The following is a 15,497-nucleotide window of genomic DNA, read 5'->3' as shown; positions in this document are numbered from 1 at the left end:
CCTAAATACGCGCCCCGGCATTTTCTAAGTTGACAAAACTAGCATCTCACAGCGTGTGTTTGTGCGGCCATTTTGTAAGTTGAACAAACAGCATCGCGTGAGCGTTCAATAAAAAAAACCTCAAACGTGTATTTCATATTCAACGCGCGTGCAGAATGACGCGCTTGTCATCTTGCGGTCCCGTGGCGTTTGTGCACGAAGCATCACCAGTGCGCCCTCTAGTTCTTATAATATAACTCTATGGTTTGCATTTGCTGTTGCACTACGGGAACACACATGATTTGTGGTATATTAATTATGCATCGGGGGGGAAAGAATATAAATTGTTTTTGCCCACACACCGATGTGTATTAACCACACGAGCTCTGAGGGGAAAAAAACAAGTAAATCACTCGGGTGGGATTCGAATTTACAACCTTTGCACTGCTAGAGTGGATGTTACCACTAGACTACTAGTCTGATCCCTTCTCAGTCCAATGAGGCCCAGTATGTTGCTATTATGCACACAGGGAGCAAGACAAAGATGGCGGCTAACATAAGGCTACAGCTATATGGCTAAGACTGTTGCTATTGGACGAAGTATACTTCAATGCATGATGACTTAGGAATCGAGACACAGCCCTAGCCGTAGCCACCAAACTTCGCCATCGCCGCAGTGACAACATTGAAGAATAAGACTTTTAACTATCTGGCTGTGCCCACTGCTGAAGCCTTCTAATTCAAACATGACCTTACTTCACAAATACAAGCTTTCTCAATCCTGCATCAATGGTTTCTTGCCGTATCAATCAGCAATTGCTCACAACAATTTGTATTTTGTTGTTTTAGATACTTAAAGCCATTATACACTTTCGGACTAGCAAACAAAAATTAAAGTTCACAGATTTACAAATAACTTACAGAAGGGTTTACAGAAGGTAAAGGTAAAAGACTTCTCTTAAAAGATTATTCCATGAAATTCTTTACTTTTTGAGAAAACATTGAAACAATTATCAATTCTCGACAACGAGAATTACAGATTTTTAGTAAACACATGTCATGACACGGCGAAACGTGCGGAAACAAGGGTGGGTTTTCCCGTTACTTTCTCCCGACTCCGATGACCGATTGAGAATAAATTTTCACAGGTTTGTTATTTTATATCAGTTGTGATACACGAAGTGTGGGCCTTTGGACAATACTATTTACCGAACGTGTCCAATTGCTTTAAAGAATTGCACTGGACACGCTTAGTAATTTTCAAAGACCAGAATTCATCCCATCATATGCATTAAAAAAAAAAACTCTGTGAATATTTTTGACAATATTTGTGTGCTTTCAGATTCCTAAAAAAAGCATGCTTCATGGCCTGAAGTCATTTCATATTTGAGTGAGAAATTACCTCATTCTGAAAAACCTATTACTTCAGAGGGAGCCGTTTCTCACAATGTTTTATACTATCAACAGCTCTCGATTACTCGTTACCTTGTAAGGTTTTATGCTAATTGGTAATTATCAATAGTGTCCAGTGCCTTAAACATTAAAATACGTGTGTTTGCAACATACAATCATGGAGGTAGAAGATACAAGTAACTTCGGACAGAAACAGAGAACACACAAAACCTCAACGCAACCAACTCAAATCACCAGTGTCTTCAATGGACACCCTTTAAATGGAACATTCAATGCAACCAAACTCACATCAACAACATGGCTTCAATGTACACCCTTTAAATGGAACATTCCATCCATGTCATCATACATGCCTTCCATCCTAACCCACACACACATACTGTACCTTAAGTCAAGGGATGTCACACACAAACAATCTAATCCCCCGCTCAACTGACTCAAACATGACCCGCCGTTCTTCTCCAACGCCGGCGCATTATCAATCCAGAGTCTTTTCTCCGCAAGAAAACTGTTGCATGGTGGACTCCTGGCCATTGCACAACAAAATTCATGGTCTACAAAAAACACTTAAGATGTTCGTGAAAACACAAAGATGCAGTAGAGAGGTTGTAGCATCTTAGATATCCAACAGTGACGGATTCAAAGTTAACGTGTACTCCAGCAGTCGGAGGTTTTTCCGTGGCCGCATAACTAGTTGATAATTATCATCCAGAGAGAGAGGGTGAGAGAGAGTGGAATGTAGAAGATTGAACACATCTGATATTGCGGCGGGCAGACCTGCACACAATTACGCCGACCTCCACCTAGCCTAGTATCTGGGCGCCTACCACTGTTATCAGACTGATGTTAAGATGCAAGGATCCTACATGAAGGCTTAAAGGCCAGGTAGGGGATGAGGGTAAAACACAAGATGCTCTTCCTGATTGATGGACTAAGTGTTATGTGAGATGCTTTAAAAGGAATGGAGGAATTAAGGTCCTTCCTCAATGGTCGGAAGCAGGCAATACAAAAAATAAAAACATTCTTCAGTTTTGGAACAAATTTTTAATCACAACTTGACAGTGTGCAGATAGGGGGATAACTTACTCTGTCATTTGTGGACAGTTTTACCAGATGCTTTTGAAATTTGATGGAGATTGTAATAATTTGGTTTAATTGCAATGAGGATGTTGCCTCAATGAATATTGCATACATGTAAGTCTCAGTTTATATTCTCGCAGAAAAAGAAGAAGAAAAATATGCGTAGTAAACTATTGGTACTGTACATGTAAAGGGATTTTTAGTTTCTTTAATAACAAAATGGTTGTCTAAATGGACGTGTAAGTTCCATTTTCAAACAAAAATACAAAATTCTTCATCACGATCCAACAACCTTCATTTTATTCCCAAACACCCAACCAAACCAAAGTGAGGTTAAGAGGAACAAAAAGTCTGGTCCCCTCCATTCAAATTGCAAATCACAACTACCATTACCATAGTGTGTAAACAGGGAGCAAGACATGATGGCCAAACAGTGCAGCGCTTGTTTACACACAGTAGCTCGACCAAACTCCATGAGTCCATAGTCAATGTCATGATTTCCTAATAAGGCCAATTTGCTAATGGTCGCTAAACCACACCACATGCCCATGACCACAGTGCACTTATTTAGGACACAGTCACCACAGCTGCTATTTTTAGATGGTGTCTTATTCTAATGTATTCATTTCTGTATTCATTTAACAGACTGTCAGCAAAAACGGAAAAGGAATTTCCGTAGTTCAGGAAAATCTACAAAGAATTCGTAGAAGGTCCTTACCAGTTACCATTCATTATTTTAGGACAAATCATCACCGTTGCTGCTATTTTTGGATGGTGTCTTCTTTCATTGTGTTTATTTCTGTAGTCATTTAACAGACTGTCAGCAAAAACAAATGGGAAACAAATTTCAACATAACTGTTTGTAGTTCAGGAAAATCTACAAAGAATTTGTACTTAAGGTCCCAACCATTCATTAGGACCCCTATAAGTCATTATGGCTGTATTTGTTGATGTTTTTCTTCCAATGTAACCATTTCTTAAGTCATTTTACAGACTGTCAGCAAAGAAAAAAAAATCAAATTTTAAGATTTTCAAGGAAAATGAACAAAGAAGTTGCATAGTTTTCAAATTAACTTCCAAATTGACTGTGGATTATACCGAAAGGTTGGCTATAAAATACATGAAAAAATGCTGCTACAGTAGTGCCTTTATATTAACAATGTAAACTATTTGATTATCTCATTTTCCCTGACACACTTTCTGAAGAGCCATAGAGTGGAAGTGTGAAATAATTCTTTGACTGTCAACAGTGTATAATGTTTACATACATGTATCCAGGAGCTGATATGATATCAAAACAGACCAAAGCAAATATTTAAATAAGTTTTTATTTCCTTACCCTTTTTTTTTATTTGAATGAGGGCCAATTCAATAGAAATTGTCGAAATAATCACACCAGTTATGATATTTGGCTCTTGAAAATAACTAAGATCACTGATTGAGTACACAATGGTATTGGCGTATTATAGACTTTCCGGCTACTTATTAACAATTGTGCTTTTTCAGAGGAAAAAAAAAAAAATCAAAATTTGAAAATAAGGTGCCATGTTGTACCCTATTTCAGACTGCTGAAAAGGACATCAGCTGTAATTAATAATATACACATAATGAATGTTTATGAGTGCAATGGTGCGAATATGTTCATGAGTTGAAAGATGGAATGTTCTATTCAACGAGGCGGAGCCGAGTTGAATGGAACATTCCAGCTTTCAACGAATGAACATATTCGCACCATTGCACGAATGAAAAACATTCATTATTTGTTTTATATAACATCCAAGTAGATCTTTGTCATTTTGATTGAAAGATACAACTTTCAAAACAAACAATTTCAACTGTAGAAGCCGAATGCTAGTAATTTGACTATGCCTTCTTGCAGTAACACCTGCTGCGTTACCAAAGACACGCGCACGCAGTGATGTTTTTACTCAGCTTTTTCGTTCCATCCGAAAAGTACCATTGCACGCTGCCAGCGTGCAATGGTACTTTTTGGATGGAACGAAAAAGCACCGTGAGTGACTCAGCGTGCAATGGTACTTTTATTTGCTATCACGTGACGGACAATCTTCCAATCAAATGGCAAGGATCTGCTTGGGTGTTATATAATAATAGATATTTGTGCCACACTTAATAATAATACTGCATTTCTATGCACTATGGTATTGATGTCCTAGAACACTATTTAGTAAAACCAGGGCAAGATCCCCATAATACAAATAACAATTTACAAAAATGGTGCAACAACAAAAGCAGTTGAACACAAACAAATCCCATGAAAAAACTATGATATTTACCTGTTTTTTTTTTCATATACATATTTTGTACAATTCTCTTTTGTGAATAATGTGAAATTGTTTCCACATTTCTGCAAAAAAAGAAAAACTGGGGAGATTTCTCTCTATAATGCATTAATCTCATTCAGTGAATTATAAACATTCTTGTCATACATGTAAAATGTTCATATTAATCTTAGTACATAATTGCAAAAAAAACGACCTACAAAAGCAACGACCCATATTCATCAGTGTTTTACTCAAACACAAATGGATTCTGAAAGGCTCTCTCCTTTCCTGAAAGTCAAAGCCACATTAAAGCTAATGGATGTAACCTTCTAAATTCACTCTGCAGATGATGCTCTCATTTTAAAGGGTTTGGGTACTTTTTACACGGAAAAAAAAAACCCTGATGTTTTGACCCTACCAGAGTCTTTCTCAAAGGCAAAACGACAACACAACACACATAAACAAGTATATATATGTATGAAGTGAACTTGTTTTTACAAATGTGTTTGTTGTGTTGTCATTTTACCTTCAAGAAAAACTCTTCTAGGGTCGAAATGTCAGGCGATTAACTATAACAAAAACCATTAAAATAACAAGCAGTTATAATTTGGCCAGTATTTAAACGCAATTTTTTGGGGACTTCACACACAATTTTTCAAATTTTCTCATCGTTATTGACACTACAATAGTGAGATTTTACATTGAAACTAGTCAATATACTTTGGAGGCTGATGATTAACAGACTATAAGCCAATCTCCTTGGACAGCGTTGGCAATTATTGCATTATGAAAGTTGTACCAATTTCATTTCCGTTTATGTAAAGCATAAATTTAACAATCCCTATTTCTCTTGGTGGTATTGTTTATTTAGGATCTATAAACAGATACAGATATTGATGATAGGGAAGGTTTTTAATTGATTAACAAGAAAAATCATGTACGCCAATTTAAAATGATTGCTGCTGAGGGTTTGACAACTTTTCCGGATAATCTCTTTTGATGAATGATGGCTATGAGAAGAGACGTTGAGTTACTCCACAATATTGTTCCAAAGGTTTTAGATCTATCTAAATTTTAGATTTAGATTTATATTGGTTTTCTCCGTATTTTTTCTTGACCAATTCTAGACTGTCTCTCACTTTAAGTATTGTACTTAATTTGTTAACTAAATAACTATTTCTCCCCTTTTTCACCAATATGGGAATAAATGTTGATTGAATTGAATTGAAATTGATATAAAAGAATAAAAGATTGGTAAACATTGCAGCATAGAACTAGAGTTCTATGCTGCAAAGATTGTGTCTTTATAAACATGTGCGTTTCCTTACACCTGCTCTGTTCAATTGACGACAGCCCAGCGCTAAACTACACATTTATCGCTTCAAAGCCCTGTGACTGGAGGTAGAGTTTGGGCTGCAGAGGACAACAATCATATCTCACTGCACAATTTATTAAAGGACTCGTAGCACTATAACCGAGGGAAGGAGGTACTTCATGATGTAGAATGAAGAGAATATCCATTTGGGTTTTACCCTTATACACTGATGCATGTAAGCACTGTATACTCAGTATTCTGAGCTCTGTGAAAAAAAAATCACGTAGGCGTTATACTCCGGTGGGATTCAAACCCATGACCCTTGCAACTCTAGAGCAGTGTCTTATCATCTAGACAAACGAGAGCAGCAGGCATCGCAACAATTGAAAAGATAGAAAATTGCATCGGCGATGAAGAATATTAATTTTGGTATTACTCATATATACACCGAAGAGTATGTTTTTGCATTTCCGTTTGATTCAGAATTACACGTTTTGAGGGGAAGTCCCGACAGATACATGTATCTGACTATCCCACCCCAACCTGAACCCACCCCCTCAGTTTGCATCCGTCCCAGCCCCGCCTCCCTGATCTGTTCTCCTTAAAAAGAGTCATACCTCACCCTGATCCCATCAAATCCATTCTAGCCCTGGAGTTTCATCTTATAGAAGACAAGGCCACTTTCATTTTTCAAAAAGGGCACCTCCATTGGAAAATCTTAAAGTCTATGAGAAACTTTTGAAGGGACAAGACACCAAGGCCAAGACCAGAGGTAACAGAGGCCATGTCCTCCAGGGAAACCACGACCAAGACTAGGGGCAACTCCAGGCATGCCCTTGTCTTGAAAAAGTTGCACTTTGTAGCTCGCCTTAAGCGGTTCCTTAATGTAGATTCATGTCATTAGCGTTCATCACGTACCAACATCATTAATTCAAACCATATGTGTATGCACAATATTATTAAAACTCCTTGAGAAATTGTATGCTTTGTTTAATTTTAATGTTGTTTTTCCTAAGTGGTGTTCGAAGCTTTTCATGAGTACAAAATAAGAAGTAACTGAAAAATAGTAAACTTGCGGGTACAATAATGTATAAATCTCTTTTGTGGGAGTGTTTGTTCTGAAAAGAGCCGGTGTGGTCTTGACGCTTCGAACATTATACTCTGCTCGTCTTCAGGAGAAATCAGGAGTTGTTTTTCTTGTTTACTCCTTGAGGATGGAATTCACAGGATGGAGGGGTACAAAATGCAGGACACAGACCCCTAGCCCGATTCTCGCTAACCCCCTTCCCAGGTCCCCAGTTTGTGGCATCACACCTTGCCCCCTACAAAGTCAAGGATGTCTAATATACCAGGGGGAATGATTACTCACCCCTTATCAAAAACAACCTTGAATGTGTGGGGGAATAAGACAAGCATGAGGGGAGGGAAAGGCAATGTGAACAGTGCCCTCTTATGATAGGAGAAGGACGACTGTGGAGCTGTCAAGTTGCATACATTGTTCATGGATACACCTGCTAAGGGCTCGGTGTTGATTCCCTGTTTCCGTTTAAAGACACTGGATACTATTGGTAATAGTCAAAGACCAATCTTCTCACTTAATGTATCTCAACATATATGCATAAAATAACAAACCTTTGAAAATTGAGCTCAATCGGTCGGCAAAGTTGCGTGAAAATAATGAAAGAAAAAACACCCCTGTCACACGGTTGTGTGCTTTGATTTCGAGAACTAAATCTGAGGTCTCGAAATCAAATTCGTGGAAAATTACTTCTTTCTCGAAAACTATACTACTTCAGAGGAAGCCGTTTCTCACAATGTTTTATCGACAGCTTCCCATTACTTATTACCAAGAAAGGTTTTATGCTAATAATTATTTTGAGTAATTACCAATAGTGTCCACTGCCTTTAAGTATAAGTAAAACTTATACTTAGGTATAAGTAAACACAAGTTATCAGCAATTTTTGCAATGCCACCAAAACACAAATATTTTTAAATAACAATGCAACTCAGTGAGAGTTTTAGGTTTGCCGACCATCTTTCTATAGTTGATTTGGGAATAATTTAAAAAAAAAATATTTGAGGCTGTGAATAATTCTTAGTAAAAGCAAATTCTTAGTAAAAGCAAAATTTTACAAATACTTTGTGATAAACAGATAAACATATCTTATTTGATACTGTTTTAGTTGGTATTTGTATACTTCTTTATTGAGCCAAAAGTAGGTGAAAGGTCAGCATTAGACACACCAAATTGTTCTGTAAACTATTATAATATTTTCCACTCTTTAAAAATGTACATCCACCTCTCGTCTAGCTAAAGAAAAACTAGACCTAAAGGCATGCAGATAATATCAGTTTATCTGTAGTCAGTCACGATCCATTTCAGATTTAATGAAGCAACGGTTTTAATCTAAGTGCTTGTTTTGGCGTTTTAGGTTTCAACATTTCTGACAGTCTCGGGAGGTTTGGAAACATCTTCCGTGAGTTGTAAAACGCATTATTTCCCGGGGAAACTAGTTATCTCTCCCTTCAGATATTATCAGAACCAGGGCTTGAGTTTCAAGAACACCCACACGTTTACAACTTATCTTGGAGAAGACAGTTTTTCATTTGACCATTTTTTTCATTAGGCAAACATCAGTTTCCCATACAAATAAAAAAAAAAAAACGTTTTACCCCTTTAAAAAGTAAACACACGCTTTCAGCAAAAATTGTGAAATGCCATTAAAACGCTAATTGTTCACAACGCAACTCTAAGTCTTGGTTTGCAGACTATCTTTCTACATCAATGATTTGGAGAGCAATTTCTTTTTTTATTGAGGCTCAGTTTAAAAACTTATTAATAAACCAGTTAATATATATTTATTTTGGGGAAGGGGGCCCCAGGTAGAGCGAGGAACTTTGTTTGTTTGTTTGTTTGTTTGTTTGTTTGTTTGTTTTTGTGGGGGGTTTTCTTAGAGGGGATAACCCCAGTAGAACAAGAGGTGTCAGAGTATCCCACTCTGAAACCGCATTCTCAGATTGCATCCCTTGGTCTCCCGGCTAACCAAAGAGTGCATCTTTAATAAGATTCCCTCTTGGGACATCATCAGATCACATCCCCAAAAGTGGAGTACCGTGACGAGTGGTGTCCATTTCTCAACAACACCATCTCAGACAGTTGACATTATCAGGTTAGATTAGACTTGGAAATTAGGCCGGCAGTATGTAAAGACTTCACCTACAGCATGGAGGATATCTGCCAAAGTTTGTTTTCATTTTGTGTTCAAGATCTGTTAGTTTTGTTTAACAGTGTGCAGGCCTGATACTTCACGGCGGCAACAAGGTGATTGCCTCCATGCCCTCTAGTCATTGCCTTGGTGCCCCTGCAATTATCCAGTAGTAATTTACAATTTCCTCATAGGATGCCCTTTACCAAGGTGCCCTTGCTGTTTCAAAAACGGAGCATACAGGAGTCAGTTTGGCGACCCCAACCAAAAACTGTTTCTGACATCATAACCCAAACGGTAACCAAGCTCACAACTCGGTTATCGTTCAGTCTGAACAGCAGAACCAACGACCAACAACCGAAACAGTTTTTGGTTGGGGTCGCCAAAACGCACTCCTGGCCTTGCTGTTTCAAAAACAGAGCATACAGGCCTGAGTGTGTTTCTCACCCAAAATGAAGTTTTACTCTCATGCACAGCATACTTTGTAAAAATAATCATTAATGGTACCAAAATAATCTTGATTAGTGAAGAAAAAACGGAAATCCATGACTCTGAAAACAGGCAGTGAATTGTTTCATATGGCCTTGCTAGCTTGGCTCCATGTATCCACCCAATGCAGCACAGAATGCACCTTCGCAAAATGCGCGTCAACCATTTCCACCATTTTCTGGGGTCATTTCCTTTTATTTGACTCCCAAAATGGGGGGCAGGAATGGTCTGTATTTTAGTGCTCAGTGTGTCATGCAAAGGGTCAACAGAGCTGGCTGCCTAAAACCCTGATTTTAAAAGAAAAACTTGTATATTGTACACCACCACTTTGATCAGTACACTCCTCTTAAGAAAGGGTATAGTTTCAGCACAAATCAAAACAAGATATCACAACAATTGTCAACATCTTTGAGATATAACTAGGATGCTGGGGGCATTGGTGTGTCGGCTGCACAGCAGGGAAAGTATGCCCTCTATAGTCTGTACATAGAAATTTAAACTGCATTCAACAAAATGCTTCAAGCAGTGAGCTAAATAATAACAGCATTAAAACCAGCAACATCATAAAAAAGGCAGTGGACATTATTGGTAATTACTCAAAATAATTATTAGCATAAAACCTTACTTGATTATGAGTAATGGGGAGAGGTTGATAGTATAAAACGTTGTGAGAAGCGGCTCCCTCTGAAGTAATGTAATGTTGATTTTGAGACCTCAGATTTAGAATTTGAGGTCTTGAAATCAAGCATCTGAAAGCACACAACTTCGTGTGACAATGGTGTTTTTTCTTTCATTATTATCTCGCAACTTCGACGACCGATTGAGCACAAATTTTCACAGGTTTGTTATTTTATGCCTATGTTGAGATACACCAACTGTAAAGACTATAGTTTTTGATAATTATTACCAATAGTGTCCACTGTCTTTAAAACTAGCAACATCAGAAAAGTAGCAGCTTGAAATAGTTCTGATGCATTTGCAGAAATCATGTCCCAAATTTCTGACATCAAGAAACTCTCTCAACGAATGCTTCTATTTGAATGCTCTTCTAGATTTTGTTTCCTTGGGTGATGAGACCAGGTGGGAAAAAGCGGCTTGTTTTTGCCCACGGGCAACCAGGTGGGGAGGTAAGAGGCAAATCCCCTAGGCACATTCAACACTGTAAAATGCAGGAAAAGCATAAAAAGAAAATATATATACATGCTTTAAAAGCTTGCATTATTTATGTGCAATCAATAGCCTCATGATTAACACATTTACCAATAAACTAATACCAATGGCAGATCCCTTCCACTCTCTAAAAAGAGGGGTAAAGCCTTAACAAATAGGGGCTAGATGGCAAAAAAGTGGGGACACTACCTCATCTGCCTTTTACCTTGCAAATCTCTCTCAAGGAGAAACACTGAGGCAAAAAGTAGTGACATGGTGATGAAACAACAACTAATTGTAATTTTTATTGTAATTTGGCCAGTGGTCACAAGTGCAAACACACTCTTTTTAACTAGAAAATACAATCGACCATCATCACTCTTCCACAAGTACCAATTTCATGGAGCTACTTGAAACACAAATAGCATCTTACCATGTCACATGTAATTTTTGTAACTGGTTTCTTGCTAATTTTAGCTTAGAAGAAAATTGTTCAACAATATTGGGGCTTTTTTCATCGAGCTGCATAGCCTAAAACAGTCGTAGTCATGTTGGTAAGGAGAAGCGATGTCAAGTTTAAAGCCATTGGACACTTTCGGTAAACAGTATTGTCCATGGCCCACACTATAAAATAACACATCTGTGAAAATTTAGGCTCAATCGGTCATCGGAGTCGGGAGAAAATAACGGGAAAATCCACTCTTGTTTCCGCACGATTCGCCGTGTCATGACAGGTGTTTAAAATAAATCCGTAATTCTCGATATCGAGAATTGATATTGTTTAAATGTTTTCTCAAAAAGTAAAGCATTTCATGGAATAATATTTCAAGAGAAGTCTTTCACCATTGCCTTCTGTAAACCCTGTAAGTTATTTGTAAATCTGTGAATTTTTTATTTTTTTTCTGTACCGAAAGTGTCCAATGGCTTTAAATTTGTTTATTGTCCATAAAATACTAAATGGGCAAGCCCCATGGTCTTGGCGACCCTTCAAAAGTTTCCTATTGACTTAAAGATTTTCCAATGGGAGTACCCTTTGCAAAATGAAAATGGCCTTGCACTTTCAAAGACGACATTCCAGGCAAGCACTTTCAAAGATGACATTCCAGGCAAGTGTGCATCACAATGTTTAAGGAACTCTCTGCTGTTTAAAAACAAATCACTTTAATCGCAAGTCTACAGGATCAAGATGTCTTATTGCAGAACAGTAAGCTTATAGAGACTTGTGTTTTTAGCTGCAAAGCTGCCAGCCACTTTCGTTTGGAATAAGCTCCCCGCCGGAGCTCGCCTAATGACCCCTATGGAAATCCTCATAAGAACACCAAAGTCTCACTAACTCAAAACTGGAAAATTCTTTTTCTTTTGTAAGCGCTTTGATCCAGGGACGTGCACATTACAAGTGTGTATTATTATTGCCTTATATGGCTTTTTGGACGATAGCCAGTTTCTCTCAAGCTAGATTCTTTTGTTATGCTGAGCAGATCTTTGTGCTAAAGCAACTTTATGAACCTGGCCAAGTATTCAGTTCAATTGAATGTTTATTGTCCATAAAATGGATGTTTGCTTTATCGAACATGTGTATATAATCGTATTTAAAAAAAAAAAAAAAATACAAATTACGCTGGAGTATAAAAACTTAAAACTGTATTTACACATTCACACTAACAAAATTATTAACCCTTCCTCCACACTCTGCTTGCATCCATTAATAGACTGAAGGTTACAAATACACAGTATTAATGTTTGATTTAACGCATTTATACGTACATTGATGTGTGTTAGCACTGTATCATCTTACATCTATTAAGTACACAGTACACATGATATGAACCAGAATAAAAATGACTCATTCTGTGTACATAAAAAAAAAGATCAATAGATTCTTGTCCTTTCTTTTCACTCCACCAGACCGTTACACAAATATACTTGTAATTGGTATGTGTGCTATGTTGTAAAATTTAGCCTCATGAAAACATCTCTGCTCGGATCGAAACATCGGGGCCCAATTACATGGCTCTCCTAACCGCCAAATTCTGCTCTTACGAGCACCATTCTCCGCTTCCATGGCAAGTGCCTAATTTCTGCACTAGCTGTGTAAGCGTAGAATGCCTAGCAACATGGAGTACGCACGCGCACAAGCCAAAATTCCCTGATAATCTGTCAAATAAGCTTGACATTTAAGCGCAGAATTACCTGCTTTTGATAAGCAGAGCAAAAAAGTTTGGCCCAGACCCTAAACATGTTTTATTTGCAGTACCGCAGGTCTCTTTGATACAGCTAAAAATGTAATTCCCCTTTCTGTTTGAAAAAGATTTTTCATTGAACAAAATTTCTAATTGAACAAAATTTCTAATTGAAAAAGATAAATACCATGGCACACCCCTGTCCAAAATTTATAACCCCACTGTGAAGAAATGATACTCTGCGCTCCATCTACCAGTGACCAAACCATTCCACTATGTGAACATCCCTTCCAGTTAGGGGCAATACCACAGTTCTTTTCCAAGGTACAGCTCAATGTAATTCCTCTTTCTTTTTTTTCATTGACAAAGATTTGTCTATGAAAAATATAAATACCCCTATTCCTCTTTCTGTTTGAAAAAGATTTTTCATTGAACAAAATTTCTAATTGAACAAAATTTCTAATTGAAAAAGATAAATACCATGGCACACCCCTGTCCAAAATTAAAAATCCCACTGTCAAAATTTGATACTCTGCGCCCCATCTACCAGTGAACATCCCTTCCAGTTAGGGTCAATACCAGAGGTCTTTCAGGTACAGCTCAATGTGATACTTCTTCTTATTTTCATTGAAAATGATAAATACTTGTCCAAAATTAAAAACCCCACTGTCAAGATTTGATACTCTGCGCCCCATCCACCAGTGACCATACCAGTTCGCAAACATGAGCATCCCTTCCAGTTAAAAAGCTAATTACTCAGACTCTAATCATGCCATTTAAATACAGTCTCCACGCAAATAAATATACGCGCCAGAAAACACCTGTACTAGTCAGACTGTAATTAAGTGCCGTGAAGCGGCCGTGAATCGACCACAATTAACTCCCCTTTGCTTGTCTAAGATTACAACCTCAGTCAATATTGTGTCATACAGGCAGCACTAGGTAGGGGGAATTACAGAGTATAATAGATTATTGACAAGTGCCTGTACTTGATGATTACCAGTCTGACTGGCTACTTGGTGTTGGGAGAGGGTCTGACTGGCTACTTGGTGTTGGGAGAGAGAGAGAGACTGCTGCTCTGAGCATAGAGCAAGGACGCTCGGAATGATGGCTATTCAGTTTCAGCATAGTTTTGGGTCTATTGTGCTTTAAACTATAGCTCTTCAATTTCAGCATGGTTTTCACTAGGAACCAAGGCCCAATTTCATGAAGCTGTTTAGCAGAAAATAATGCAGAACAAATTTCTTTGCTAAGCAACAAAAATTGAATGTTGGCTAGTAACCAGTTTTTGCTTGGTGTTTAGAGAGAGGGAGAAAGACAGAGAGAGTGATGGGGGGGGGGGGACTGCTGCCACTCTGAGCATAAAGCAAGGACGCTCTGATTGATGGCTGCTCAGTTTCAGCCATAGTGTTATATATAAGAACTAGAGGGCGCACTGGCCAATGTACGCGGCCCGTCATGTGCGCATGCGGCCATTTTGTAAGTTGACAATACAGCATCGCACAGCGTGTGTTTGTGCGGCCATTTTGTAAGTTGACAAAACAGCATCGCGTAGCGTTAATAAACACAAACTCCAACGTATACTTCATATATTCAACGTGCGTACAGAATGGCGCGCGTGTCTCCTTACGGTCCCGTCGCGTTTGTGCAAGCAGCATCACCAGTGCGCCTTCTAGTTCTTATATATAACTCTATGGTTTCAGCATGCTTGCTGGTCCATTGTGATTTACCATGGCTCTTGTCAGGATGGTTTCAGGTGCATCCACTTGAAACCAGGGCCTAATTCATCGCTCTGCTTACCGCAGAATTCTGGGCTACGATTTATTCATATTATCCTAGTTCAGGCAGTCATATTAGATTGGTTTTCAATTGCTAATACATGTATAAAAACATAGTTGGAGCTATTAACACGCATTTCACACTCATAGCCATTTGCATATTGGCTCACTAGCTTTACATATGGGCACTAATTTATACAAAAAGCAATCAACAAATACAATTACAGGCACTCAATGCAAAATCTATTAGCATGCCCTTATACGTGCAACCATTAAGCGTTGCATGCAATTATACCCTATGCCAAACAGAGCCTGAGGACATGTAACAGGAATTGACAATTTAGGTCTATAAATCAGAAAGGTTTTCCAGATTTTTCCACATTATTACGCTTTATAACAAAAAAAGGCACTTATGAATGGAAACAAAAGACTTGTGGCTCTGTCTTGCAGGGTCGCGGCTGTGCGTTATAGGACCTAGCCACCATGACCCTGCCAGTTTTTAACAGATTTAAGACCTCGTCGCCTACTCTGTTTTGTTTCGTAAATAGTCTGTGCACAAATCTTGCATAAAAATGAGACCTTCATGTTCTCCCTCAGCATCCTTAAACTAAATTCTTTGTAAAAA

The 15,497-nt window shown here is 38.1% G+C and overlaps 1 protein-coding gene across 2 annotated transcripts in view; it reads right to left on the bottom strand.

The window, feature by feature from the left end:
- LOC139939189 (LIM domain kinase 1-like) overlaps window positions 1–15,497 on the bottom strand; it is a 76,121-nt gene that overhangs the window by 50,006 nt on the left and 10,618 nt on the right. The window contains exon 1 of one of the 2 annotated variants that reach the window (XM_071934965.1): window positions 1,778–1,926. The exons of the other annotated variant lie outside the window; for it this stretch is intronic. Coding sequence (XP_071791066.1) covers window positions 1,778–1,926 — 149 coding nt within the window. Of the gene's footprint in view, window positions 1–1,777; window positions 1,927–15,497 lie in introns of those variants that run through there. 2 annotated transcript variants of the gene reach the window in all.

Source organism: Asterias amurensis, chromosome 6, assembly GCF_032118995.1.
Source record: "Asterias amurensis chromosome 6, ASM3211899v1".
Classification (NCBI taxonomy): Eukaryota; Metazoa; Echinodermata; class Asteroidea; order Forcipulatida; family Asteriidae; genus Asterias; species Asterias amurensis.
The sequence above is the reverse complement of the archived record's forward strand: the minus strand, read 5'-3'. Positions and strand labels throughout refer to the sequence as shown.